The 27,320-nt window shown below is 47.5% G+C and overlaps 1 protein-coding gene across 1 annotated transcript in view; it reads right to left on the bottom strand.

Annotated features, from left to right (window-relative positions):
• Positions 1-355: 355 nt before the first annotated feature.
• Positions 356-27,320, bottom strand: part of LOC120942990 (ubiquitin carboxyl-terminal hydrolase 42-like) — a 40,681-nt gene continuing 13,716 nt past the window's right edge. The window contains exons 4-13 of the mRNA XM_040356045.1: positions 25,971-26,082; positions 24,225-24,289; positions 24,027-24,097; positions 22,784-22,866; positions 20,933-21,044; positions 20,688-20,822; positions 19,910-20,013; positions 19,711-19,801; positions 16,316-17,554; positions 356-367 (exon numbers count right to left, since the gene is read on the bottom strand). Of these exons, the coding sequence (XP_040211979.1) occupies positions 356-367; positions 16,316-17,554; positions 19,711-19,801; positions 19,910-20,013; positions 20,688-20,822; positions 20,933-21,044; positions 22,784-22,866; positions 24,027-24,097; positions 24,225-24,289; positions 25,971-26,082 (2,024 nt within the window). The remainder of the gene's footprint in view (positions 368-16,315; positions 17,555-19,710; positions 19,802-19,909; positions 20,014-20,687; positions 20,823-20,932; positions 21,045-22,783; positions 22,867-24,026; positions 24,098-24,224; positions 24,290-25,970; positions 26,083-27,320) is intronic.

The raw sequence follows: 27,320 nt of genomic DNA, 5'->3' as shown, positions 1-27,320 counted from the left end.
GGGAGACACACGTAAAGTTCTCTGAACAAAAACAACATTTATTACCGTGGAGCGGGAGTAGTAACAGTCATTGCAATCGAACGGAAAATAGTTCCTTTCCAGACCTGGAGACACACATACAGTGGGGATCGAAAGTTTGGGCACCCCAGGTAAAAATTTGTATTAATGTGCATAACGAAGCCAAGGAAAGATGGAAAAATCTCCAAAAGGCATCAAATTACAGATTAGACATTCAAAATAGTTGTCGCTCACAAAGCTGGAGAAGGCTATAAGAAGATAGCAAAGCGTTTTCAGATGTCAATATCCTCTGTTGGAAATGTAATTAAGAAATGGCAGTCATCAGGAATAGTGGAAGTTAATGCAAGATCTGGAAGACCAAGAAAAATATCAGACAGAACAGCTCGCAGGATTGTGAGAAAAGCAATTCAAAACCCACGCTTGACTGCACGATCCCTCCAGAAAGATCTGGCAGACACCGGAGTTGTGGTATACTATTCCACTATAAAGAGATACTTGTACAAATATGGTCTTCATGGAAGAGTCATCAGAAGAAAACCTCTTCTACGTCCTCACCACAAAAATCAGTGTTTGAACTTTGCAAATGAACATATAGACAAGCCTGATGCATTTTGGAAACAAGTTCTGTGTACCGATGAGGTTAAAATAGAACTTTTTGGCCGGAATGAGCAAAGGTACGTTTGGAGAAGAAAGGGCACAGAATTTAATGAAAAGAACCTCTGTCCAACTGTGAAGCATGGGGGTGGATCAATCATGCTTTGGGGTTGTATTGCAGCCAGTGGCACAGGGAACATTTCACGAGTAGAAGGAAAAAAGGATTCAATAAAATTTCAGCAAATTTTGGATGGTAACTTGATGCCATCTGTGAAAAAGCTGAAGTTAAAGAGAGGATGGCTTCTACAAATGGATAATGATCCTAAACACACCTCAAAATCCACAGGGGATTACATCAAGAGGCGTAAACTGAAGGTTTTGCCATGGCCTTCACAATCTCCTGACCTCAACATAATTGAAAATCTATGGATAGACCTTAAAAGAGCAGTGCGTGACAGACACCCTAGAGATCTCAAAGAACTGGAAGACTTTTGTAAGGAAGAATGGGCAAAGATACCTCAAACAAGAATTGAAAGACTCTTGGGGGCGGTACAAGATATTAACTCTGCAGGGTGCCCAAACTTTTGCAGACGCCATTTTTTTGTTTTCTGTAATTTTGAAAGTGTAAATGATGGAAATAAAATGTAACTTTTTTTGACATATTATAATGCCCCGTACACACCATCACTTTATGTGATGAAAAAAAACGACATTTTCTGTGAAGTAAAAAATGACGTTTTTTAAACTTCAATTTTCAAAGACGAAGTTGCCTACACACCATCGTTTTTCTCACAATGTTCTAGCAAAGCGAGGTTACGTTCTCACCACTTTTTCCATTGAAGCTTGCTTCATAAGTAGCTTCTGGGCATGCGCGGGTGAAAAAACGTTGTTTTAAACGACGTTTTTTACTACACACGGTCAATTTCTGTGAAGTAAAAAATGACGTTTTGAAAAACGACACATAAAATTGAAGCATGCTTCAATTTTTTTTGGTCGTTTTTTACAAGACATAAAATTACGTTTTCCCCCACACACGGTCAATTAAAGTGACGTTTTTAAAAACGTTGTTTTTTTTCATCACATAAAGTGATGGTGTGTACGGGGCAATAGAATGTCTAATCTGTAATTTGATGCCTTTTGGAGATTTTTCCATCTTTCTTTGGCTTCGTTATGCACATTAATACAAATTTTTACCTGGGGTGCCCAAACTTTCGATCCCCACTGTATGCAGTACAGATGCACTCACAGCGAGACACCGGTTTGGGCCGGTAGCAGCTGGCGTCTTCCACCCGAACAGGGTTAACACCGCAGGCCTACGTAGGAAGCCTGCACTAATCCTCACAGCAGGGTCTCTGTCTCAATCTGCCTGCAACCACGTTCTGCCCAAAACGTGTCAGAGCTTTCATATATAAAGAAACCACCCCAAAATGGCCGCCCAAATCTCTCGAGATCTCGTGCGGCCTATCAGGACATAGGGCTCCTCCAAAATGGTGTTGGAGACACTCCAGAGGTCAATAGTGTTAACATAAGTACATACATAAACATAACAACTCAACTGCAGTGTGAATACATACAATTACTTTACCACTTGCTCTTGCAGCACTAAACTGCCCTATCACTGACAGCTGCTTAGATGCTTGTGACAACATCTGAGATGGACGAGAGGAGAGGAGAGGAGGGGCCGCCGGGGAATAGCGCAACATGATAGAGGACAGTAAGAACTTATTACAGATGTGAGCCGCTTCCTTCGCTACTCTGCATTAAAGGAAACTGAAAGGAAAGTGTTCCCTGCTGTGCCCAGTACCCTGTGCCCTGCCATGCCTAGTACCCTGATATGCCCAGTACCCTGTGCCCTGCCATGACTAGTACCCTGATGTGTCCAGTACCCTGTGCCCTTCCATACCCAGTACCCTGTGCCCTGCCATGCCCAGTACCCTGATGTGCCCAGTACCCTGTGCCCTGCCATGCCTAGTACCCTGATGTGCCCAGTACCCTGTGCCCTGCCATGCCCAGTACCCTGATGTGCCCAGTGCCCTGCCATGCCCAGTACCCTGATGTGCTCAGTACCCTGATGTGCACCATACCCTGTGCCCAGTACCCTGGTGTGCCCTGTGACCTGCCGTGCCCAAGTACCCTGATGTGCCCAGTACCCCGCTCTGCCCTGATGTGCCCAGCACCCTGATGAGCCTGGTACCCTGTGCCCTGCTGTGCCCAGTACCCTGATGTGCACCATACCCTGTGCCCAGTACCCTGGTGTGCCCTGTGACCTGCCGTGCCCAAGTACCCTGATGTGCCCAGTACCCCGCTGTGCCCTGATGTTCCCGGTACTTTGTGCCCTGCTGTGCCCAGTACCCTGATGTGCACCATACCCTGTGCCCACTGACCACCAATGTAAGAGACATTCTTAAATTTGAAAACTGTCACTTGACATAAAAAAAAAGTATCTGTAACCGGTATCGGCGAGTACATGAAAAAAGGTATTGATACTTGTACTCGGTCCTAAAAAAGTGTTATCGGGACAACCCTACATAGGATGCATTAAGGTGAAAAACCTTAAAGTGGTTGAAAAGCCTAAACATTTTTTACCTTAATGCATTCCTTGCATTAAGGTAAATTGTTTTTAAATTGTTTTTAGGTTTCAGAAGTTCCCCTCACCCCCCCCTCCTTTTACTTAACTGAGCCCTCATTCGATCCAGCACTGTGCATGCCTGCTGCTCCCAGTCAGATACGCCGGCGTAGGCAAGTTTCGTCGGTGAGATGACAGAGCTCACGGCAGGGTCACGAGCGCGCTGGCGGCGGTGCACGTGTGACCACGTGGCTCACAAATTGAAGGGGATGTACCTGTACGCCCATTTGCGCAGCCGTGCCATTCTGTCGACGTACATCGTTATGTGCCAGTCAAACACATTTTAGAGTGTTGCTTTCTCTGAGGCCTCGTACACACGACCGTTTTTCTCGACAGAATCCATCAAGAAACTTGGTGGCAGAGCATTTTTGCCGAGGAAAACGGTCGTGTGTATGCTTTTCATCGAGAAAACAGTCGTGAATCTCGACGAGCAAAAAAGAGAACAAGTTCTCTTTTTCCTCGACGGGAGTCTCAATTTCCTCGTCTTGTTCCTCGTCGGGCTGGTTTTCAACGAGAAACACGATCGTGTGTATGCTTAGAAACCCGCGCATGCTCAGAATAAAGTATAAGACGGGAGTGCACCTTCGGTAAAAGTAGCGTTTGTAATGGAGATAGCACATTTGTCACGCTGTAACAGACTGAAAAGTGCAAGTCGTCTCTCACCAAACTTTTACTTAACACGCAGTAACATGAGATTAGCAAAAGCAGCCCCAAGGGTTGTGCCAGTGGAATCGAACTTGTACGTCACCGCGTTTTAGAACGAGGAGATTTGGTCTTGTCAAGTTTCTCGACAAGCCTAACAAGGAACTCGTCGAGGAAAGCGATGTGTCTTTTCCGACGAGTTCCTCGGTCGTGTGTATGAGGCCTGAGACTCACAATTCTTTTCACTGTGCCATTTAATAGTCACCAAGTGCAGAAGTTCACAATCGACAAAGACAGTGAGGCTCCGGATCGAGCATGCACAAGTGCCCTATAGCAGGCAAGGGGAGGAGCCAGGAGCGCTGACAAGGGGAACCTGAGGAGGATCAGGGCTGCTCTGTGCAAAACCATTACACAGAGCAGATAAGTACAACATGTTTATTATTTTAATTACATTTTTTTAAATCTTTACAGTCACTTTAAGAAGCAAGAGATTTTAAAATTGAGAATTGTACAATTATATTGGAGACTGAAGAAAGGTTTAATACTAAAGTATAGGTTGTGAGGGCAGAAAAACTCTTCTTCTAAAAAGAGCAGATTCTCTAGCTCTGGATAACAGGAAAGAATTCCCTATATATTTTGTGAGGGCAATATAAAATTAATTAAAAATGTATATAAAATTCCCTGAGAACTTGATATCTTTTCCTAGTTAAGGGGAATGTTTCATTATAGGATTTAACCGTATATCTTGTTCTTGGGATGAAGATAGAAGACCTCTGATGTCTCTATTGAGAGGACCTTGTCACTACTGTCACATAAGGGGCTTGTCAGTACATACATATATACAGTACATGGTTAGGACACATGTTAATACAACAACATCTATTACACATCCCTACACACACCAGAAATTGAAGAAGTAGCCATAGAGCCCCTAACAGCCTTTCAAATGTGGCCTGTGCAGCCAACTGGTAATGACCCCCGGTCATGAAAGGATTCAATAAAAGAGGAAGCAATTCAAATTTAAATATTCCAAATTTTTATTGTGTGTTTATGAAAGTATAATTATGGACATATACATATTTTTTCCTTTTCCAACTATATATACTCTGATTAAACCAAGAGTCCTTTGGTAAAATCAATTGGCCGGAAGTGAAGAACTAGTGATCCTCTCGCCCATTTGCTGACACACTTTTGACCAAGAGATTTCAAGCCTGCCCACCACGGCAAGGTAGACTCTTCTAGGGCAGGACCTACACTAACTACACTAAACTACCCTACTGGATGCTAGTCATCATTTTTCTAATGTTGGATGTATGTTTGTAGTAGGCCTCATCCTATAATCTGTGTGTGCGATCTACTCTCTCCTAATTTGGTTGTCTGTCTGTGTGCATCTCTCTAAAGCATGGAGCAGTCAGTTCATGTACATCTGGACGTCGTCTGTTAGTGTAGGTCAGTGCATGCCAGTCAGTGTGTGTCAGTAAATAAATGTTAGTCAGATTCCTCCATTCACATCGATCGATGTGAAATCGAAAAAGTGCGTGGTATGCCCACCATTAGAATACCGCCCTACATCCACCCACTTCTAATGATGGGCATGCATGCACTGTTCTTTTTTCATTGAGCCTATTGGGTGAGTGAAAAAAAAGAACCTAACAGATTCCTCCATTCACATTGATCAACGTGGATGAAGAAATCTCTGCCAGACCCTTATCCGAGCACGTTACCTGGCCGGCCGCAGAAAAGAGGGAGGGACAGAGTGCGGCCTCCCCTCTCCTGAACCGTACCAGGCCACATCCCCTCAACATGGGGAGGATGTCCCCATGTTGATGGGGACAAGGGCCTCATCCTCACAACCCTTGCCCGGTGGTTGTGGGGGTCTGCGGGTGGGGGGCTTATCAGAATCTGGAGGACCCCTTTAACAAAGGGGACCCCCAGATCCTGGCCCCCCCTATGTGAATTGGTAATGGGGTGCACTGTACCCCTACAATTTTCACGAAGGAAGTGTAAATTCTTGTAAAAAAAAAAAACACACAGACACCGTAGAAAAAAGTCATTTATTAATAAAAAAAAAACTCCAGCGGTGATAATCCACTCGTTCCCGGCTTCCTGCTCCAACAATGTCCTGATCCAGCGACGGGTGCGGGTGATCTCCGGTCCAGCGATGAGAAGATCCATCCATCCAGAGCGCAACATCGCCGACCTCCTCTCACCGCTGGACACAGCCCAGCGAATGACGCGGCTGAAGCTGTGACATTTCTTATATAGGGGAGGCAGGGCCACCCGTCACGTGACCCTGCCCCCTCTGACGCACCCTCTGCTACGTCACTGGGTAAGCCCAGTCTTCCCCCTTCCTGGGCTTCCCCAGTGACGTAGCAGAGGGTGCGTCAGAGGGGGCGGGGTCACGTGAAGGGTGGCCCCGCCTCCCCTATATAAGAAATGTCACAGCTTCAGTCGCGTCATTCGCTGGGCTGTGTCCAGCGGTGAGAGGAGGTCGGCGATGCTGCGCTCTGGATTGATGGATCTTCTCATCGCTGGAGATCACCCGCACCCGTCGCTGGATCAGGGCAACGTTGGAGCAGGAAGCCGGGAACGAGTGGATTATCACCGCTGGAGCTTTTTTATTTTTTTTTAATTAATAAAGGACTTTTTTCTACGGTGTCTGTGTGTTTTTTTTTTACAAGAATTTACACTTCCTTCGTGAAATGGTAGGGGTACAGTGTACCCCATTACCAATCGCTGGAGAGAGATGGGGTTTACGTAAGTAATTGGGGCAGCCTGTGGGCTGCATGAAAAAAGAGAACTTATCAGATTCCTCCATTCACATCGATCGATGTGAAATCGGAAAAGTGCGTGGTATGCCCACCATTAGAATACCGCCCTGCATCCACCCACTTTTAATGATGGGCATGCATGCACTGTTCTTTTTTCATTGAGCCTATTGGGTGAGTGAAAAAAAAGAACCTAACAGATTCCTCCATTCACATTGATCAACGTGGATGAAGAAATCTCTGCCAGACCCTTATCCGAGCACGTTAACCTGGCCGGCCGCAGAAAAGAGGGAGGGACAGAGTGCGGCCCCCCCTCTCCTGAACCGTACCAGGCCACATGCCCTCAACATGGGGAGGATGTCCCCATGTTGATGGGGACAAGGGCCTCATCCCCACAACCCTTGCCCGGTGGTTGTGGGGGTCTGCGGGCGGGGGGCTTATCAGAATCTGGAGGACCCCTTTAACAAAGGGGACCCCCAGATCCTGGCCCCCCCTATGTGAATTGGTAATGGGGTGCACTGTACCCCTACCATTTTCACGAAGGAAGTGTAAATTCTTGTAAAAAAAAAACACACAGACACCGTAGAAAAAAGTCCTTTATTAATAAAAAAAAAACTCCAGCGGTGATAATCCACTCGTTCCCGGCTTCCTGCTCCAACAATGTCCTGATCCAGCGACGGGTGCGGGTGATCTCTGGTCCAGCGATGAGAAAATCCATCCATCCAGAGCGCAGCATCGCCGACCTCCTCTCACCGCTGGACACAGCCCAGCGAATGACGCGACTGCAGCTGTGACATTTCTTATATAGGGGAGGCAGGGCCACCCGTCACGTGACCCCGCCCCCTCTGACGCACCCTCTGCTACGTCACTGGGTAAGCCCAGTCTTCCCCCTTCCTGGGCTTCCCCAGTGACGTAGCAGAGGGTGCGTCAGAGGGGGCGGGGTCACATGAAGGGTGGCCCCGCCTCCCCTGTATAAGAAATGTCACAGCTTCAGTCGCGTCATTCGCTGGGTTGTGTCCAGCAGTGAGAGGAGGTCGGCGATGCTGCGCTCTGGATGGATGGATCTTCTCATCGCTGGAGATCACCCGCACCAGTCGCTGGATCAGGGCAACGTTGGAGCAGGAAGCGGGGAACGAGTGGATTATCACCGCTGGAGCTTTTTTATTTATTTTTTATTAATAAAGGACTTTTTTCTACGGTGTCTGTACGTTTTTTTTTTACAAGAATTTACACTTCCTTCGTGAAATGGTAGGGGTACAGTGTACCCCATTACCAATCGCTGGAGAGAGATGGGGTTTAAGTAAGTAATTGGGGCAGCCTGTGGGCTGCATGAAAAAAGAGAACCTATCAGATTCCTCCATTCACATCGATCGATGTGAAATCGGAAAAGTGCGTGGTATGCCCACCATTAGAATACCGCCCTACATCCACCCACTTCTAATGATGGGCATGCATGAACTGTTCTTTTTTCATTGAGCCTATTGGGTGAGTGAAAAAAAAGAACCTAACAGATTCCTCCATTCACATTGATCAACGTGGATGAAGAAATCTCTGCCAGACCCTTATCCGAGCACGTTAACCTGGCCGGCCGCAGAAAAGAGGGAGGGACAGAGTGCGGCCCCCCCTCTCCTGAACCATACCAGGCCACATGCCCTCAACATGGGGAGGATGTCCCCATGTTGATGGGGACAAGGGCCTCATCCCCACAACCCTTGCCCGGTGGTTGTGGGGGTCTGCGGGCGGGGGGCTTATCAGAATCTGGAGGACCCCTTTTACAAAGGGGACCCCCAGATCCTGGCCCCCCCTATGTGAATTGGTAATGGGGTGCACTGTACCCCTACCATTTTCACGAAGGAAGTGTAAATTCTTGTAAAAAAAAAAACACAGACACCGTAGAAAAAAGTCCTTTATTAATAAAAAAAAAAACTCCAGCGGTGATAATCCACTCGTTCCCGGCTTCCTGCTCCAACAATGTCCTGATCCAGCGACGGGTGCGGGTGATCTCCGGTCCAGCGATGAGAAGATCCATCCATCCAGAGCGCAGCATCGCCGACCTCCTCTCACCGCTGGACACAGCCCAGCGAATGACGCGACTGCAGCTGTGACATTTCTTATATAGGGGAGGCAGGGCCACCCGTCACGTGACCCCGCCCCCTCTAAAGCACCCTCTGCTACGTCACTGGGTAAGCCCAGTCTTCCCCCTTCCTGGGCTTCCCCAGTGACGTAGCAGAGGGTGCGTCAGAGGGGGCGGGGTCACGTGAAGGGTGGCCCCGCCTCCCCTGTATAAGAAATGTCACAGCTTCAGTCGCGTCATTCGCTGGGTTGTGTCCAGCAGTGAGAGGAGGTCGGCGATGCTGCGCTCTGGATGGATGGATCTTCTCATCGCTGGAGATCACCCGCACCCGTCGCTGGATCAGGGCAACGTTGGAGCAGGAAGCCGGGAACGAGTGGATTATCACCGCTGGAGCTTTTTTATTTATTTTTTATTAATAAAGGACTTTTTTCTACAGTGTCTGTACGTTTTTTTTTTACAAGAATTTACACTTCCTTCGTGAAATGGTAGGGGTACAGTGTACCCCATTACCAATCGCTGGAGAGAGATGGGGTTTCAGTAAGTAATTGGGGCAGCCTGTGGGCTGCATGAAAAAAGAGAACCTATCAGATTCCTCCATTCACATCGATCGATGTGAAATCGGAAAAGTGCGTGGTATGCCCACCATTAGAATACCGCCCTACATCCACCCACTTCTAATGATGGGCATGCATGCACTGTTCTTTTTTCATTGAGCCTATTGGGTGAGTGAAAAAAAAGAACCTAACAGATTCCTCCATTCACATTGATCAACGTGGATGAAGAAATCTCTGCCAGACCCTTATCCGAGCACGTTAACCTGGCCGGCCGCAGAAAAGAGGGGGGGATAGAGTGCGGCCCCCCCTCTCCTGAACCGTACCAGGCCACATGCCCTCAACATGGGGAGGATGTCCCCATGTTCATGGGGACAAGGGCCTCATCCCCACAACCCTTGCCCGGTGGTTGTGGGGGTCTGCGGGCGGGAGGCTTATCAGAATCTGGAGGACCCCTTTAACAAAGGGGACCCCCAGATTCTGCCCCCCCCTATGTGAATTGGTAATGGGGTACACTGTACCCCTACCATTTTCACGAAGGAAGTGTAAATTCTTGTAAAAAAAAAACACACAGACACCGTAGAAAAAAGTCCTTTATTAATAAAAAATAAATAAAAAAACTCCAGCGGTGATAATCCACTCGTTCCCGGCTTCCTGCTCCAACGTTGTCCTGATCCAGCGACGGGTGCGGGTGATCTCCGGTCCAGCGATGAGAAGATCCATCCATGCAGAGCGCAGCATCGCCGACCTCCTCTCACCGCTGGACACAGCCCAGCGAATGACGCGACTGCAGCTGTGACATTTCTTATATAGGGGAAGCAGGGCCACCAGTCACGTGACCCCGCCCCCTCTGACGCACCCTCTACTACGTCACTGGGTAAGCCCAGTCTTCCCCCTTCCTGGGCTTCCCCAGCGACGTAGCAGAGGGTGCGTCAGAGGGGGCGGGGTCACGTGACGGGTGGCCCCGCCTCCCCTATATAAGAAATGTCACAGCTTCAGTCGCATCATTCGCTGGGCTGTGTCCAGCGTTGAGAGGAGGTCGGCGATGCTGCGCTCCGGATGGATCTTCTCATCGCTGGAGATCACCCGCACCCGTCGCTGGATCAGGGCAACGTTGGAGCAGGAAGCCGGGAACGAGTGGATTATCACCGCTGGAGTTTTTTTATTTATTTTTTATTAATAAAGGACTTTTTTCTACGGTGTCTGTGTGTTTTTTTTTTACAAGAATTTACACTTCCTTCGTGAAATGGTAGGGGTACGTAAGTAATTGGGGCAGCCTGTGGGCTGCATGAAAAAAGAGAACCTATCAGATTCCTCCATTCACATTGATCGATGTGAAATCGAAAAAGTGCGTGGTATGCCCACCATTAGAATACCGCCCTACATCCACCCACTTCTAATGATGGGCATGCATGCACTGTCCTTTTTTCATTGAGCCTATTGGGTGAGTGAAAAAAAGAACCAAACAGATTCCTCCATTCACATTGATCAACGTGGATGAAGAAATCTCTGCCAAGAAAAGTGAAAAAAATTTAAAAATATGCCGAAGCATAGAGGTGATCTGCCCTCTGTCCACCCCAGCCCCTATGCTTCAGCCAATCAGGAGTAGGGTTGAGCGAACCCAAACTTTAAAGTTCGGGTTCGTACCGAATTTTGTTTTTTTTGGACCCGAACCCGAATAATTTGCTGAAAGTTCAGGTTCGGGTTTGGAGTTCGGCTATGTAATGGCACTGCACAAAGTGTCATTTCTGAAAGGAAAAAAAGTCATTTAAAACCGGCTTTGCGGCTATAATGAATTGTCGGCTTTGCAGCTATAATGAACTGTTGGCTTCGGCAATTCAGAGAGGATTTATTCATAAAAAATTAAAAAAGTAGCGTGGGGGTTCCCCAAAATTCAATTACCAGGCCCTTCAGGTCTGGAATGGATATTAAGGGGAACCCCGCCGTCAATTTAAAAAAAAAATGACGCGGGGTTCCCCCCAAATATCCATTCCAGACCCTTCAGGTCTGGTGTGGATTTTAAGGGGAACTCCACCCCAAATTTAAAAAAATTGCGTGGAGTTCCCCCCAAAATCCACACCAGACCCTTATCACGTTAACCTGGTCGGCCGCAGAAAAGAGGGGGGGACAGAGTGCGGCCCCCCCTCTCCTGAACCGTACCAGGCCACATGCCCTTAACATGGGGAGGATGTCCCCATGTTGATGGGGACAAGGGCCTCATCCCCACAACCCTTGCCCGGTGGTTGTGGGGGTCTGCGGGCGGGGGGCTTATCAGAATCTGGAGGACCCCTTTAACAAAGGGGACCCCCAGATCCTGGCCCCCCCTATGTGAATTGGTAATGGGGTACACTGTACCCCTACCATTTTCACGAAGGAAGTGTAAATTCTTGTAAAAAAAAACACACAGACACCGTAGAAAAAAGTCCTTTATTAATAAAAAAAAAAGAAAAAAACTCCAGCAGTGATAATCCACTCGTTCCCGACTTCCTGCTCCAACATTGTCCTGATCCAGCGACGGGTGCGGTTGATCTCCGGTCCAGCGATGAGAAGATCCATTCATCCAGAGCGCATCTCCTCTCTCTCTCCCTCCCCCTCTCTCCCCTCTCACCCTCCACCTATCTCCGTCATACCTCCCCCTCATCTGCTTCTCCCTCCCACTATCTCCCTCCTCCCTCCCACTGCCTCTCCCTCCCAATATCTCCCTCCTCCCTCCCCCTGCCTCTCCCTCCCCTCTCTCTCTCTTCTTTCTCTCCCTCCTCTCTCTCCCCTTTCTCTCCCCCTCTCTTCCTCCCCCTCTCTGTCTCCCTCCTCGTCTCTCTCTCTCCCCTTCTCTCCCTTCCCCTTCTCTCTCTTCCCCTTCTCTCCTTTCCCCTTCTCTCTATTCCCCTTCTCTCTATCCCCCTTTCTCTCTCCCTTCTCTCTCTCCCTCCCTTCTCTCCCTCCCCTCTCTCCCCTCTTTCTCCCCTTTCTCTCTCTCCCCCATCTCTTCCTCCCCCCTGTCTCCCTCCCCCATTTCTCCCTCCCCTCTCCCTCTCCATCTCTCCCCTCTCTCTCCCCCTTCTCCCTCCTCTCTCCCCCTCTCTCTCACCCTCCCCCTCCCCCTCTGTCCCTCCCCCTTCCCTATCTCCCTCCTCCCCCTCCCCCTGCACGGCTGCGCAAATGGGCGTACCATGTGCTTGCCGGTTCACCAGAACTCCCTCTCTCCCCCTCTTCTCTCTATCCCCTTCTCTCTATCCCTCTTTCTCTCTCTCCCTTCTCTCTTTCCCTCTCCTCTCTCTCCCTTTTCTCTCCCTCCACCCTCTCATACTCCCTCCTCTCTCTCCCTCCCCCACTCTCCCCTCTCACCCTCCACCTATCTCCCCTCTCACCCTCCACCTATCTCCCTCATACCTCCCCCTCCCCTGCCTCTCCCTCCCACTATCTCCCTCCCCCTGCCTCTCCCTCACACTATCTCCCTCCTCCCTCCCCCTGCCTCTCCATCCCCTCTCTCTCTCTTATTTCTCTCCCTCCTCTCTTTGTCCCCCTCTCTGTCTCCCTCCCCGTCTCTCCCCCCCCCTTCTCTCCCTTCCCCTTCTCTCTATCCCCTTCTCTCTATCCCTCTTTCTCTCTCCCTTCTCTCTTTCCCTCTCCTCTTTCTCTCCCTCCCTCCTCTCTCTCTCCCTCCCCCTCTCACCCTCTACCTATCTCCCTCATACCTCCCCCTCATCTGCTTCTCCCTCCCACTATCTCCCTCCTCCCTTTCACTGCCTCTCCCTCCCAATATCTCCCTCCCCCTGCCTCTCCCTCCCCTCTCTCTCTCTTCTTTCTCTCCCTCCTCCCTCTCTCCCCTTTCTCTCCCCCTCTCTTCCTCCCCCTCTCTGTCTCCCTCCTCGTCTCTCTCTCCCCTTCTCTCCCTTCCCCTTCTATCCCTTCCCCTTCTCTCTCTTCCCCTTCTCTCCTTTCTGCTTCTCTCTATTCCCCTTCTCTCTATCCCCCTTTCTCTCTCCCTTCTCTCTCTCCCTCCCTTCTCTCCCTCCCCTCTCTGCCCTCTTTCTCCCCTTTCTCTCTCTCCCCCATCTCTTCCTCCCCCCTGTCTCCCTCCCCCATTTCTCCCTCTCCATCTCTCCCCTCTCTCTCCACCTTCTCCCTCCTCTCTCCCCCTCTCTCTCCCCCTCCCCCTCCCCCTCTCTCCCTCCCCTCTCTCTCTCTTCTTTCTCTCCCTCCTCTCTCTCTCCCCTTTCTCTCCCCCTCTCTTCCTCCCCCTCTCTGTCTCCCTCCTCGTCTCTCTCTCCCCTTCTCTCCCTTCCCCTCCTCTCTCTTCCCATTCTCTCTATTCCCCTTCTCTCTATTCCCCTTCTCTCTATCCCCCTTTCTCTCTCCCTTCTCTCTCTCTCTCCCTTCTCTCCCCTCTTTCTCCCCTTTCTCTCTCTCCCCCATCTCTTCCTCCCCCCTGTCTCCCTCCCCCATATCTCCCTCCCCTCTCCCTCTCCATCTCTCCCCTCTCTCTCCACCTTCTCCCTCCTCTCTCCCCCCTCTCTCTCACCCTCCCCCTCCCCTATCTCCCTCCCCCTGCACGGCTGCGCAAATGGGCGTACCATGTGCTTGCCGGTTCACCAGAACTCCCTCTCTCTCCCTCTTCTCTCTATCCCCTTCTCTCTATCCCTCTTTCTCTCTCTCCCTTCTCTCTTTCCCTCTCCTCTCTCTCCCTTTTCTCTCCCTCCACCCTCTCATACTCCCTCCTCTCTCTCCCTCCCCCTCTCTCCCCTCTCACCCTCCACCTATCTCCCCTCTCACCCTCCACCTATCTCCCTCATACCTCCCCTCCCCTGCCTCTCCCTCCCACTATCTCCCTCCCCCTGCCTCTCCCTCACACTATCTCCCTCCTCCTTCCCCCTGCCTCTCCATCCCCTCTCTCTCTCTTATTTCTCTCCCTCCTCTCTTTGTCCCCCTCTCTGTCTCCCTCCCCGTCTCTCCCCCCCTTCTCTCCCTTCCCCTTCTCTCTATCCCCTTCTCTCTATCCCTCTTTCTCTCTCCCTTCTCTCTTTCCCTCTCCTCTCTCTCTCCCTCCCTCCTCTCTCTCTCCCTCCCCCTCTCTCCCCTCTCACCCTCCACCTATCTCCCTCATACCTCCCCCTCATCTGCTTCTCCCTCCCACTATATCCCTCCTCCCTCCCACTGCCTCTCCCTCCCAATATCTCCCTCCTCCCTCCCCCTGCCTCTCCCTCCCCTCTATCTCTCTTCTTTCTCTCCCTCCTCTCTCTCTCCCCTTTCTCTCCCCCTCTCTTCCTCCCCCTCTCTGTCTCCTTCCTCGTCTCTCTCTCCCCTTCTCTCCCTTCCCCTTCTCTCTCTTCCCCTTCTCTCTCTTCCCCTTCTCTCCTTTCCCCTTCTCTCTATTCCCCTTCTCTCTATCCCCCTTTCTCTCTCCCTTCTCTCTCTCCCTTCTCTCTCTCCCTCCCTTCTCTCCCTCCCCTCTCTCCCCTCTTTCTCCCCTTTCTCTCTCTCCCCCATCTCTTCCTCCCCCTGTCTCCCTCCCCTCTCCCTCTCCATCTCTCCCCTCTCTCTCCACCTTCTCCCTCCTCTCTCCCCCTCTCTCTCCCCCTCCCCCTCTCTCCCTCCCCCTTCCCTATCTCCCCCCTCCCCCTGCACGGCTGCGCAAATGGGCGTACCATGTGCTTGCCAGTTCACCAGAACTCCCTCTCTCTCCCTCTTCTCTCTATCCCCTTCTCTCTCCCCCTTCTCTCTATCCCTCTTTCTCTCTCTCCCTTCTCTCTTTCCCTCTCCCCTTTCTCTCCCTCCCTCCTCTCTTATTCCCTCCTCTCTCTCTCCCTCCCCCTCTCACCCTCCACCTATCTCCCTCATACCTCCCCCTCATCTGCTTCTCCCTCCCACTATCTCCCTCCTCCCTCCCACTGCCTCTCCCTCCCAATATCTCCCTCCTCCCTCCCCCTGCCTCTCCCTCCCCTCTCTCTCTCTTCTTTCTCTCCCTCCTCTCTCTCTCCCCTTTCTCTCCCCCTCTCTTCCTCCCCCTCTCTGTCTCCCTCCTCGTCCTTCTCTCCCTTCCCCTTCTCTCTCTTCCCCTTCTCTCTATTCCCCTTCTCTCTATCCCCCTTTCTCTCTCCCTTCTCTCTCTCCCTCCCTTTTCTCCCCTCTTTCTCCCCTTTCTCTCTCTCCCCCATCTCTTCCTCCCCCCTGTCTCCCTCCCCCATTTCTCCCTCCCCTCTCCCTCTCCATCTCTCCCCTCTCTCTCCACCTTCTCCCTCCTCTCTCCCCCCTCTCTCTCACCCTCCCCCTCCCCCTCTCTCCCTCCCCCTTCCCTATCTCCCTCCTCCCCCCTCCCCCTGCGCAAATGGGCGTACCATGTGCTTGCCGGTTCACCTGAACTCCCTCTCTCTCCCTCTTCTCTCTATCCCCTTCTCTCTATCCCTCTTTCTCTCTCTCCCTTCTCTCTTTCCCTCTCCTCTCTCTCCCTTTTCTCTCCCTCCACCCTCTCATACTCCCTCCTCTCTCTCCCTCTCTCCCCTCTCACCCTCCACCTATCTCCCCTCTCACCCTCCACCTATCTCCCTCATACCTCCCACTCCCCTGCCTCTCCCTCCCACTATCTCCCTCCCCCTGCCTCTCACTCACACTATCTCCCTCCTCCCTCCCCCTGCCTCTCCATCCCCTCTCTCTCTCTTATTTCTCTCCCTCCTCTCTTTGTCCCCCTCTCTGTCTCCCTCCCTGTCTCTCCCCCCTTCTCTCCCTTCCCCTTCTCTCTATCCCCCTTCTCTCTCTTCCCCTTCTCTCCCCCCCTTTCTCTCTCCCTTCTCTCTCTCCCTTCCCACTCTCCCCTCTCTCTCTCCCCCATCTCTTCCTCCCCGTTGCTCCCTCCCCTCTCCCTCCCCATCTCTCCCCCTTCTCCCTCCTCTCTCCCCCTCTCTCTCTCCCCTCTCCCCCTCCCCCTCTCTCCCTCCATTTTTTTGGCCATTTTTTAGAACCCGAAAAATGCTCTGAAACCCACACACAATGTTTTTAATGACAATTTTTTAGAACCCGAAAAACGGTTGTGTGTATGCGGCATAACTGTTGCTGCTCTGGTGTTGGAACGAGGTTTGGTAGACTCCTCCTTTGTCTCTTGATGTTGGGAAGTAGATTTAGAGATAGAGTCCTTCTTCCTCTGTTTAGCAGAGCGTTCCTTGGGACTATTATCTTGGCTTACTTTTCGTTTATTTACACCAGTCCTGGTATTAACTGTTACTGCTCTGGTGTTGGAGTGAGGTTTGGTAGACTCTTCCTTTGTCTCTTGATGTTGTAAAGTAGAGTTGGAGACAGAGTCCTTCTTCCTCTGTTTGGCAGAGCATTCCATGGGACTATCATCTTGCCTTGCTTTTCGTTTATTTACTCCAGTCCTGGTACTAATTGTTGCTGCTCTGGTGTTGGAGTGAGGTTTGGTAGACTCTTCCTTTGTCTCTTGATGTTGTAAAGTAGAGTTGGAGACAGAGTCCTTCTTCCTCTGTTTGGCAGAGCGTTCCATGGGACTATCATCTTGCCTTGCTTTTCGTTTATTTACACCAGTCCTGGTACTAACTGTTGCTGCTCTGGTGTTGGAGTGAGGTTTGGTAGACTCTTCCTTTGTCTCTTGATGTTGTAAAGTAGAGTTGGAGACAGAGTCCTTCTTCCTCTGTTTGGCAGAGCGTTCCATGGGACTATCATCTTGCCTTGCTTTTCGTTTATTTACACCAGTCCTGGTACTAACTGTTGCTTCTCTGGTGTTGGAGTGAGGTTTGGCAGACTCCTCCTTTGTCTCTTGATGTTGGAAATTAGAGTTGGAGACAGAGTCCTTTTTCCTCTGTTTGGCAGAGCGTTCCATGGGACTATCATCTTGCCTTGATTTTCGTTTATTTACACCAGTCCTGGTACTAACTGTTGCTGCTCTGGCGTTGGAGCGAGGTTTGGTAGACTCTTCCTGTGTCTCTTGATGTTGGAAAGTAGAGTTGGAGACAGAGTCCTTCTTCCTCTGTTTGGCAGAGCGTTCCATGGGACTATCATCTTGCCTTGCTTTTCGTTTATTTACACCAGTCCTGGTACTAACTGTTGCTGCTCTGGCGTTGGAGCGAGGTTTGGTAGACTCTTCCTGTGTCTCTTGATGTTGGAAAGAAGAGTTGGAGACAGAGTCCTTTTTCCTCTGTTTGGCAGAGCGTTCCATGGGACTATCATCTTGCCTTGCTTTTCGTTTATTTACACCAGTCCTAGTTCTAACTGTTGCTTCTCTGGTGTTGGAACAAGGTTTTTGTGCTCCGTCTTTACTAACAGATGTCACATTCTGAAAAGAAAGATTTTTTTTTTTTAAATGCACTTGAAGGTGTATATTCATAGAATCTAATTTTTATAATTCAAAAATCGATTATTTTTTATGCTGCAAAACAGCACTCATATTTGACTGTGAACCACAGCTCTTAACCCTTATAGGTGTATTCAGCAATGCTGCAGATAATTTGACTGAGCGTGTTATTGACAATTATTTTTTTATTGGTCATATTTAAAATCTATGGGGTACATTTTTTATCATAGAATACATCAGCCACTAAACTAACTGAATTGATGTGCTGCAAATGGCCCTGTTCCACCACTTAGGCCCCGTACACACCATAGAATCCATCCGCAGATAAATCCCAGCAAATGGGTTTCAGCGGATAGATCCTATGGTGTGTACACGCCAGCGGATCTTTATCCGCGGATATTTCTCCCCTGGGATGGATTCCAGCAGATCGGATATTCGCTGACATGCAGAACAAATCCATCTGCTGGAATCCATCCCAACGGATGGATCCGCTGGTCTGTACAGACTCACCGGATCCATCCGTCCTAAGGGATCCCCCGCATGCGTCGTAATGATTTGACGCATGCGTGGAATTCCTTATATGACAGCGTCGCGCACGTCGCAGCGTCATAATCGCCGCGACGGCGCGACACGTCATCGCCAGAGGATTTCGGTGCGGATTTCAATGCGATGGTGTGTACACGCCATCGCATAGAAATCCGCGGAAATCCTCGAGAGGATTTATCCGCGGAAACAGTCAGCTGGACCGTATTCGCGGATAAATTCTCCCGTGTGTATGGGGCCTAAGAGCCGGTTCTTACTGGGGCAGCACGACTTGCCGAGCGACTCGGCAAGCGATCTGCCCACGACTTCAGAGGCGACTTACAAAATTACTTCTGTATTGAAGTCAATGCAAGTCGCCCTGAAGTCGTCCCAAAGTAGTACAGGAACCTTTTTCTAAGTCGGAGTGACTTAAGTCGCTCCTATTAGAATGGTTCCATTGTACAGAATGGAGTGCGTCAGGAGGTTAGGTCACCTGACGAGTCGCGCCTGTGTGGACCTGCTATCAAAGTAAAGTGGTAGTAAATGCTACTTTTTAACTTGTACCTACAGGTACATGCCTATAGGCTTACCTGTAGGTACTGTGAATATCTCCTATCTCCTAAACTTGCACCGTTTAGGAGATATTCACACTGCATGCAGCCAGTGACATCACCGTGCCAGACCTTCAGAGCTCCATGCCATAGCCAAGGGAAGACCAAGGAAAGATGGAAGCCCTGACAGCGTGATGCATACTAGCACATTATGCAATTTCCTTTACTGGGGAAGTTTTTTTTTCTTCAAATTTCGGTTTACTACCGCTTTAAGTTGGAAGTAAAATATTTAACAAAAGGGTGGAAAGGGTTCTAAGGCCCCGTACACACCATCGGATCTATCCGCTGAAAACGGTCCGCCGGACCGTTTTCAGCGGACAGATCCGCTGCGTCCGGCTGCCGCATTTCTGTCTGATGGTTGTACACACCATCAGACAGAAATCCGCGCGTAAACAATACGCGGGGGGTGGCCGCGCCGTCGCCGTGACGATGACGCGGCGACGTGGGCGGCCTTGAAGTTCAAAGCATCCACGCATGCGTCGATTCAGTACGACGCATGCGGGGGATGGCGGTCGGTCGGACGTGTCCGGTGAGTCTGTACAGATGACCGAACACGTCCGACGGACAGTTTTCCAGCGGACAGATTGCTTAGCATGCAATTTTGGTCCGCTGGAAACTGTCCGATCCGCCGGACAATTGTCCGCTCAGGCCTACACACGACCGGATCGGTCCGCTGGAACTGGTCCGTCGGACCAGTTCCAGCGGATCGATCCGGTCGTGTGTACGGGGCCTAAGAGTTTACTGTTGTATGTGACCCCAAAGCATGCTTTAGTATTTCCATACCCACTATGTACTGAATTCTACACAGGAAAATATTGAAAATTCACAGGGACACAATTATTTGGTGCACAACCCTCTTAGCTGAGCTAAACTGATATATCAGTGAAAGAAATTCATAGAAATTGATTTATTAGTGATGCCAGTATCAGCAAGAACCTGTTGTCATTCAGTGTCCTTTTGCATGTTTGACAAGGTTTATACAATATTGTGAAGACAATTCCTTACCTCCTTCTGTGGTCTCAACGTTGTTTGATCAGACGAGTTGGCCCTCTGGGAGCAACTGGCCTGTTGCTTTTTGCGCTGCTCAGTAGGTGCCCTAAAACAGATAATTGGTTATGATAATAATAAACAGTAAAAACGGTAACATGAAATAACAAAAAGTCACAGTAAGCTGTATGACAAATCATGTTGTGAAAAAGCATACCTCATGTAAAAGAGCAAATAGGCCTCCTCCTGATTTAGGACCGTATTAACGTTGCATGGAGTTACCTGTTCATCGTTCATCAGGTACCATTGATCATTTCTGGCCTAAAAAACAAAGATAATAAACTTGATTAGCAAGCACATTAATAGGCAATATATCTGCACAACATTGATTAATCAACATATTTATAATGTTGGGGTGAATTTGGGGTAAATTTGTCTACAAGTATTTTATACAAACATATTTGTGAGAATGATAATATGAGAAAATAGACCCATTTACCCTTGTGGGGTCAGGGAGTGTTTCTGTTTTTTGTGTGGTTGGATCAATCACAATTGCCCAAAGGATTTATGTTGCCTTTCTCTGGACCAAAACTAGAGTTGTAAGGATTAAAATGGCACAAGTCTTATTGGAGCCGAGCTAACTTTGTAACTGTAAATGTAATTTTTAGTGCCATAAAAATTGAATATTTAAAATGATGTAAGAGGGATGTTTTAGTATTGTTGGTTGCATATAAAAATCTGCACATTTCTAGGGTATAAAAATGGAATGGTGGAAATGTTCTTGAAGTTCCAGGTGAGTTAGTAGATATGACACAAACAAACTTTTACATTGGCTGGCTCTGATGATGTGATTGAATAGTACTCCAATTTGTCTGCCATATATTCCTACCCTTTGGCCAACAGCTGTATATACAGTACATAGCAAGCTATTAAAGATGATATCTGATATATGCACAAAAGCCTAAAAATGTTTCCATATTATACTTAATACTTACCTTAACATAGGCATAATAGTGTCCACTTTGGCAACTGTAGCCCCTATGTACCAGCACAGCATATAGATTGTAGTTGATGTCCTCCTTTCTTGTGGTGTACTGGCTGACGTTCAGAATCTCCGGGTAGCTTATTTTCTGGAAAAAGAACAATGTATTAGTCAACGTGATTCGAATAAAAATTTGGAAAACTTCCAAATTTGACACAACGGATACGAGTACTAGTCTATAATTTAATCTAGGCTTACCTTTGTCAGCTTTGCTCCAGTGAACACATCAAATCTCTTCAGGCATAGTGGTAAGATGATCGGAGCCTCATGGATCATGCTCCTCATTTTGGCTGTCACCAACTGGTTACACCTAAAAAAGAAAGAATTGTACATGAGACTATAGCTACAAACCTTAATACATTAGAACTTAAAACTAAAGATAACAATCCTTAGGGCTCATTCACACCTTGTGTGCTTGACTGCACATTGCTCAACACAGTCCCAGTGGAAACACAGAACAAATAGCATTGCTTCCAATGATATCACTTCACATAACACCCTGTGTTAGAGAGCACTGGTGCAGTGCAGCACAATACACTGCAGTGCCCAATAAACAAAAAAAGTGACTTAATGAACTCAAGCTTGAAAAAAACACACATGTGTTTTAATTCGCATTGAGTTAAATTGAATTTGCCATTTTCATCTGACGGCTTGTAGTTCTCAATGTACTACAAGGGCGCTGATGAGCGCTCCGGGTAGTTCATTAAAACTTCCTATCATTCAGTAACTGCCTGCCTGTACAAGCCTGCAGGATGCCTGAGATTGCACCCACAACTAGGGATGAGCCGAACACCCCCGCGTTTGGTTCGCACCAGAACCTTCGAACGGAACGAACGTTCGAATTCATGGGACTCGAACGTTCGAATTCAAAAGTGCTCATTTTAAAGCCCCATATGCAAGTTATTGTCGGAAAACGTCTTTGAGAACCCGGGTCTTGCCCCAGGGAACTTGTATCAATGGAAACAAGTTTTAAAAACGGTCGTTTTTTCTGGAGCAGTGATTTTAATGATGCAGCATCATTAAAAACACTGCTCCAGAAAAAACTACAATTTAAAAAAAAAAATCCATTGATACATGTTCCCTGGGGCAAGACCCGGGTTCTCAAAGACGTTTTCACAGGCATACTACTGTATAGACACCCAGCAGGTACAATATTTAAAGGATTTTTTTTATTATTATTTAAGCATCATGATGCTTAAATAAAAAAAAAAAAATTCCTTTAAATATTGTACCTGGTGGGTGTCTATAGTATGCCTGTGTAGCTTTATGGTGCACACTGCAGAGGACACAGGCAATACACCACGTGAGAATACTGCAGCTAGCACAATCAACTACCTGCCAGTAAATTAGGAAGAACTGATCTAGCTAAGCTATACAGTGTATAAATATATGTACAACACCTGGGATGTATATATATCCTCTACACACTGTAACATTAACTGACTAATCTGCCTGCCTGCCTGCCTGCTCTATCTACCTAGAAAAAATGACACTCTATCTCTCTGACTGATCTCTAACCAACGCCAGAACACACTACACAAGACCGACCTGCAGGCAGCCTTTTATAGTGTGGGGCGTGTACTAAACCCCCTGAGCCATAATTGGCCAAAGCCACCCTGGCTTTGGCCAATTACGGCTCTCTGTACTGACGGCGCTGTGATTGGCCAAGCATGCGGGTCATAGTGCATGCTTGGCCAATCATCAGTGCGCAATGCCGCAGTGAATTATGGGCCATGGCGCGTCACTCGAATTTGGCGCGAATGACCCGTTTTGTTCGTATTTCGACGAACGATCGAACATACGATGTTCGACTCGAACACAAAGCTCATCCCTACCCACAACCTGCTGATGCAATGCTATGTAATCGCTGGTACAATGCTTTACAGGCTTGTAATAAAAAAAATAATAAATGCACATGTTTTTACCTGCAAAAAAAATTGTGCATTTATTTTTTTATTTTTTTAAAAAGGCGAACTTATCCTTTAACCAAATATCTTCTACAGATCTATAGAATGTATATGACTGAATACCCAGAAAAAAAAGACTTACTGGCCACATCTGTATGCGTTGTCTCCCTCCAGTGTTTCACCTTTCACCAAATCCTTTAACGCTTCTGGAACAGTATTTGAAGACTGAAAAAAAAAAAAAGAAGAAAAACATATTCATAGGTGATATCAATACATAAATATCGTTTCCAATGAGCAGAAGTCATTCAAATTTAATATGCATGTCAAAAATGTAAATGTATGCTGATTGTTATGCTGTGTCCGATTACTGTTTTGTATTATTATTATTATTTAAACTTACAGAAAGGTTTAGCCCAGGTTCACACTGGGTACGATTTGGTACGATTTGAGATGCGATTTCACATGTCAAATCGCATCTCAAATCGGCAGGATTTGCTGGCAATTGCCGGCAATGGCACCGTCCTAATCGGTGCGACGCCGCATCTGCGGCGCTGCACCGATTTCAAAAAGTAGTTCCTGTACTACTTTTTGCGATTTCGGGCCGCGATTTACATTGAACCCTGCACAGATGTCTCTTAAATCGCGGCCGAAATCGCGGCAAAATTGCGGCAAAACCGAAGCCGCGAAATCGAGATTTTACCGCGATTTTGAATTCGCAGCAGTGTGAACCTAGCCTCAAACAAAAACTTGTTGATGAAATAAGTCAATGTAACTTTTTAGTTGGTCTCTATTTTACTTTATACCACAGGACCAAAATCTAGTAAGAGTTCTTTTAAAGTACCACTTTACCCAAAATATGTTTCACAGTTTCAGGTGGTGCATGCCGGGGCTCACACAGCTTGTATTGTATATAGTTAGTCTGAAACCTTTCTTTTACTAAAATTCTCCGGGTTATGGAACCATTTTATTTTCTATTGAATGGTCTAAGTTTCTGACTGTGTGTTCAATATATATAGAAAAATAATAAAAACTGCCTAAAAAAGGGACAGGTAATCCTAGTGTAGCACCATGGAGAGCAATTGTTGGCATATACACTGGTATAGCAAGAGCTATACTTCACAGCTACTGTATAAACTCCATGGTGGTTTACCAAATGCTGCATTTGTCTGGTGCACATTCGTCCTATTCTAAATACGGTGAATGTGACTATGGAATGTTGGAAGAATGCTGCACTATTTAAGTAAATGTCAGGGGAGTATTCACTTTGTAATAGATTCCTGTGTTTTTTAAATAAAAATAAAGATGATTATATGTATTATATTATAGTTTGACCTCTGATGTATAGAAAATGCTAAATTATAACAAAAAATGAAGTTAATATTTACATTGATGTCCAGTCCGATGTCAAGGAATTTCTCGTATCTGTCAGATGTGTACTGACAATTCTGGCAATCCACTGCAAAAGAAACAAAAACATTTTTTTATTAGCATTGTTAATATATTTGAACAAAGAAGAATATAAAACGTTTAGAGCATCTTCTAAATAAAGAAATGCAACAAGAAATGGTAATATGGCAACTTACGTTGTATTCTCAGAGAGCCTGCAAATAGGCTGTCCATCAGATTGGAAGTTTTTCTTTGGCTGAAGCTAAAAGACAAAATTAAAAATCAATTACACGCTGTACATCTTTTTACACACAAGTCTTAGTCAAAATACACATAACTGAACTTAGCAGGTATTATTTGATTATGTGAGTGAGATCCTGTTTAGGTCTGGACCTGTAAATCGGCTTTTCGAAAGGAAAAAGAAAATCTTCCTTAAGCCCAGGTTCACACTGGGCTGCGGGAATTAAGCCGTGCGAGTTCAGATGAACTCGCACAATTTCACTCCCGCATGTCAGTCCCGATTTCGGACGCGATTTCACAGACATCTGTGCGGGTTTCTGCATAGATGTCAATGGAAATTGCACCCCGAAATTGCAAAAAGTAGCACAGAAACTACTTTTTGAAATCGGTGCGGCGCCGCAAATGCAGCTTGAACCAATTAAGATGGTGTCATTGCCGCTGATTTGACATGCGATTTGAACCAGGGCATAAATCCCAAATGGTGACAGAAGCCTAATGGCGGCCACCCTCTGTACAGTTATACAAAATTGCTATATTCTAAGCCAGGTTAGGACCAGTAAAAACAGGAAAATGTTCTATGTTAAAAAGGGATTTTAGTAGATGGCTGATGCTTTGGGGGAGATTTCTTAAAACTGGTGCACTAAGAATCTGGTCCAGTTGTGCAGATTATGCTCTTCTCAGGTCCCCTGCTGGCGTTCCTGGCTCCCCCTCACCCTGACGAGTGCGCCCATAGCAAGCCACTTGTTATGGGGGGCACTTGTGCATGCTCGTTCCCGTGCTGTGCTTTGTGTGTTCATAAGACACACAGAGCGTGGCTCGGTCCCGCCTCTGCTCCCTCCTCACTGGCTGTGATTGTGAGTGTATGAGCCAGTGAGAAGAGAGATAGCCAAGACAGCCTCTGCTCTCATGCACATCACTGGATCAAGATTGGTATTTAGGGGGGGAGCTCCCTGAAGGTTTTTTACTTTAATGCAGAGAATGCATTAAAGTGGAGGTCCGCCGGAAATTTATTTTTTAAAAGTCAGCAGCTACAAATACTGCAGCTGCTGACTTTTAAAAAAAGGACACTTACCTGTCCAGCTCACCCGCGATGTCAGCACCTGAGGCCAACCCGTCGCTGGGTCCTCGGATGCAGCCGCCGCCATCTTCGGTAATGGAAATAAGGAAGTGAAGCCTCACAGCTTCACTTCCCGGTTCCCTATTGTGCATGCGTGAGTGGCGCTGCAAAATCAAAATGGTCATGCTAATGTTAAAATGTTTGATTGACAGTCTGATGTGTAACTTCAGTTCAGCAGGGACCAGCTGAGATTTGATCCATCTTAGGGCCGGCTGATTGTATCCAAGTTCCATCAATCAACTTGGACACAACAAGCATGTTGGATTTTGCTAGTGGCTATAGCTATTACTGTGTTCTCCCAGCAGGGATGGCTCCCCACACCCCTTCTCCCCCCCCACACCTTCCCCTGTCGCCCCACCAAAAAAAAAAAAATAGCTCCATGGGAAGGATTCCCCCATCGACCCTTACTGTGCTAATGGTAGAATCAAGCCATTTTCAAGAAAATCGCATAATCTATAGCTTCCCTATATGCTTGTATTATCGGTATACATGTGCGTCTGGGAAAGAAGATCCTTTGTTCATTATGTAGTTTGTATGTGTCCAAGCACCCTCCAGCTAGAATTATAATAATGTAATTGATACTTACCTTAGCTCCAATGGATAATCATAGATACACGAATTCTGCATTTTATCAATAACAAATAGCAGAAATTCATGAGCATCTTCTTGTTGGCCGAGTTCAAAATGCTCTGCAATATCTGTAAGGAAAAAAGAAGAGAACAGTTAACATACATTATAAATATTAAGACCACCTTATAACATACTAATATACTAATAAATGAGTTGAAGAGAAATGGTAAAGAGAATCTGTCACGTGGACTATTCTGGTTAACAGGCTCATTTAAAAGCTTACTCTCCCTCACACACTTCTGGTGTGATCAGCCGATTACCAGGTCCGTCATGTACAGTGTTGGAGCTTATACAGTCTTAACACTTAACACTTAAGACTGTATAAGCTCCAACACTGTCTGGTAAAAAGTTTACAGGGACTGGGCCCACCAGTCCAAACGAGAGGAAGAAGAACCCGGAGAGGGGATGTCACTTTTTCATTGTAAATCTTTGTTGTTCTTGTGCAATGCATTAGTGAATGTGCAAAAAAACTAGTTGTGTCAAGCACGTGCGTTGTGTTAAAGCTCCCTATTCATTTTGTAAGCACCATAGAGGACAAGGAAAACTGGCTATGCAGCATTTTTAACAGTGACACACCACAACGCACAGATGCGTGTCACTATGTATTGCAGTTGCGGCTGGTGCTCAATATTTGTGGGGGGGGGGGCAGCGGCAAACAAACCTTCCCTCCTCACTCATACTAATGCCACATATTAATTTGCTAATGTCACACAACTGGGTGGGTTTTAGGGCACAGTGCTCTGTGCCCCCAACCCGCCCTTTTTGTAAGCCAACTAGTTCCTCAGGCTCTAATCATGTGCTGAAAAACAAACAAACATTGAAATCCACGAGTCCGGCTCCCCGCATATAGATTAGGGGTCGGGCGCATGGATTAGGGGGGCGGCGCCCCTGCACCCCTAATGGAGCAGCCGCCACTGATGTATTGTAATGCAACACATGTGTATCAGCACTGTATAGCCTTATTGTGTTGGGGTGTCCTTCAAAATGAATAACACTGCAGAGCGCATGCACATAATGATCGTATGAGCATACAAAGTCTGATGATTTGGCCCGAAGTTGAAAACAATACACTTCAAAGGGAAAGCCTAAAGATATGTGTTCTAAATAGATTGGAATATATTGGAAGTGTCATGTTAGCTCCATCGTCTGTGTCAGTTTGTGATGACAACCATTAGAACTAGTCTGTATCTTAACAAAACACAGAGGTGTCAAACTCAATTCCATTGTGGGCCACAAATCGGTATGATTGGCCTCAAGTGGCCAGGTGTATTTGAAAGACTATGTATATACTTTTTTATTATTTAGG

The sequence above is a fragment of the Rana temporaria genome, chromosome 1, assembly GCF_905171775.1.
Source record: "Rana temporaria chromosome 1, aRanTem1.1, whole genome shotgun sequence".
Taxonomy (NCBI): domain Eukaryota; kingdom Metazoa; phylum Chordata; class Amphibia; order Anura; family Ranidae; genus Rana; species Rana temporaria.
The sequence above is the reverse complement of the archived record's forward strand: the minus strand, read 5'-3'. Positions and strand labels throughout refer to the sequence as shown.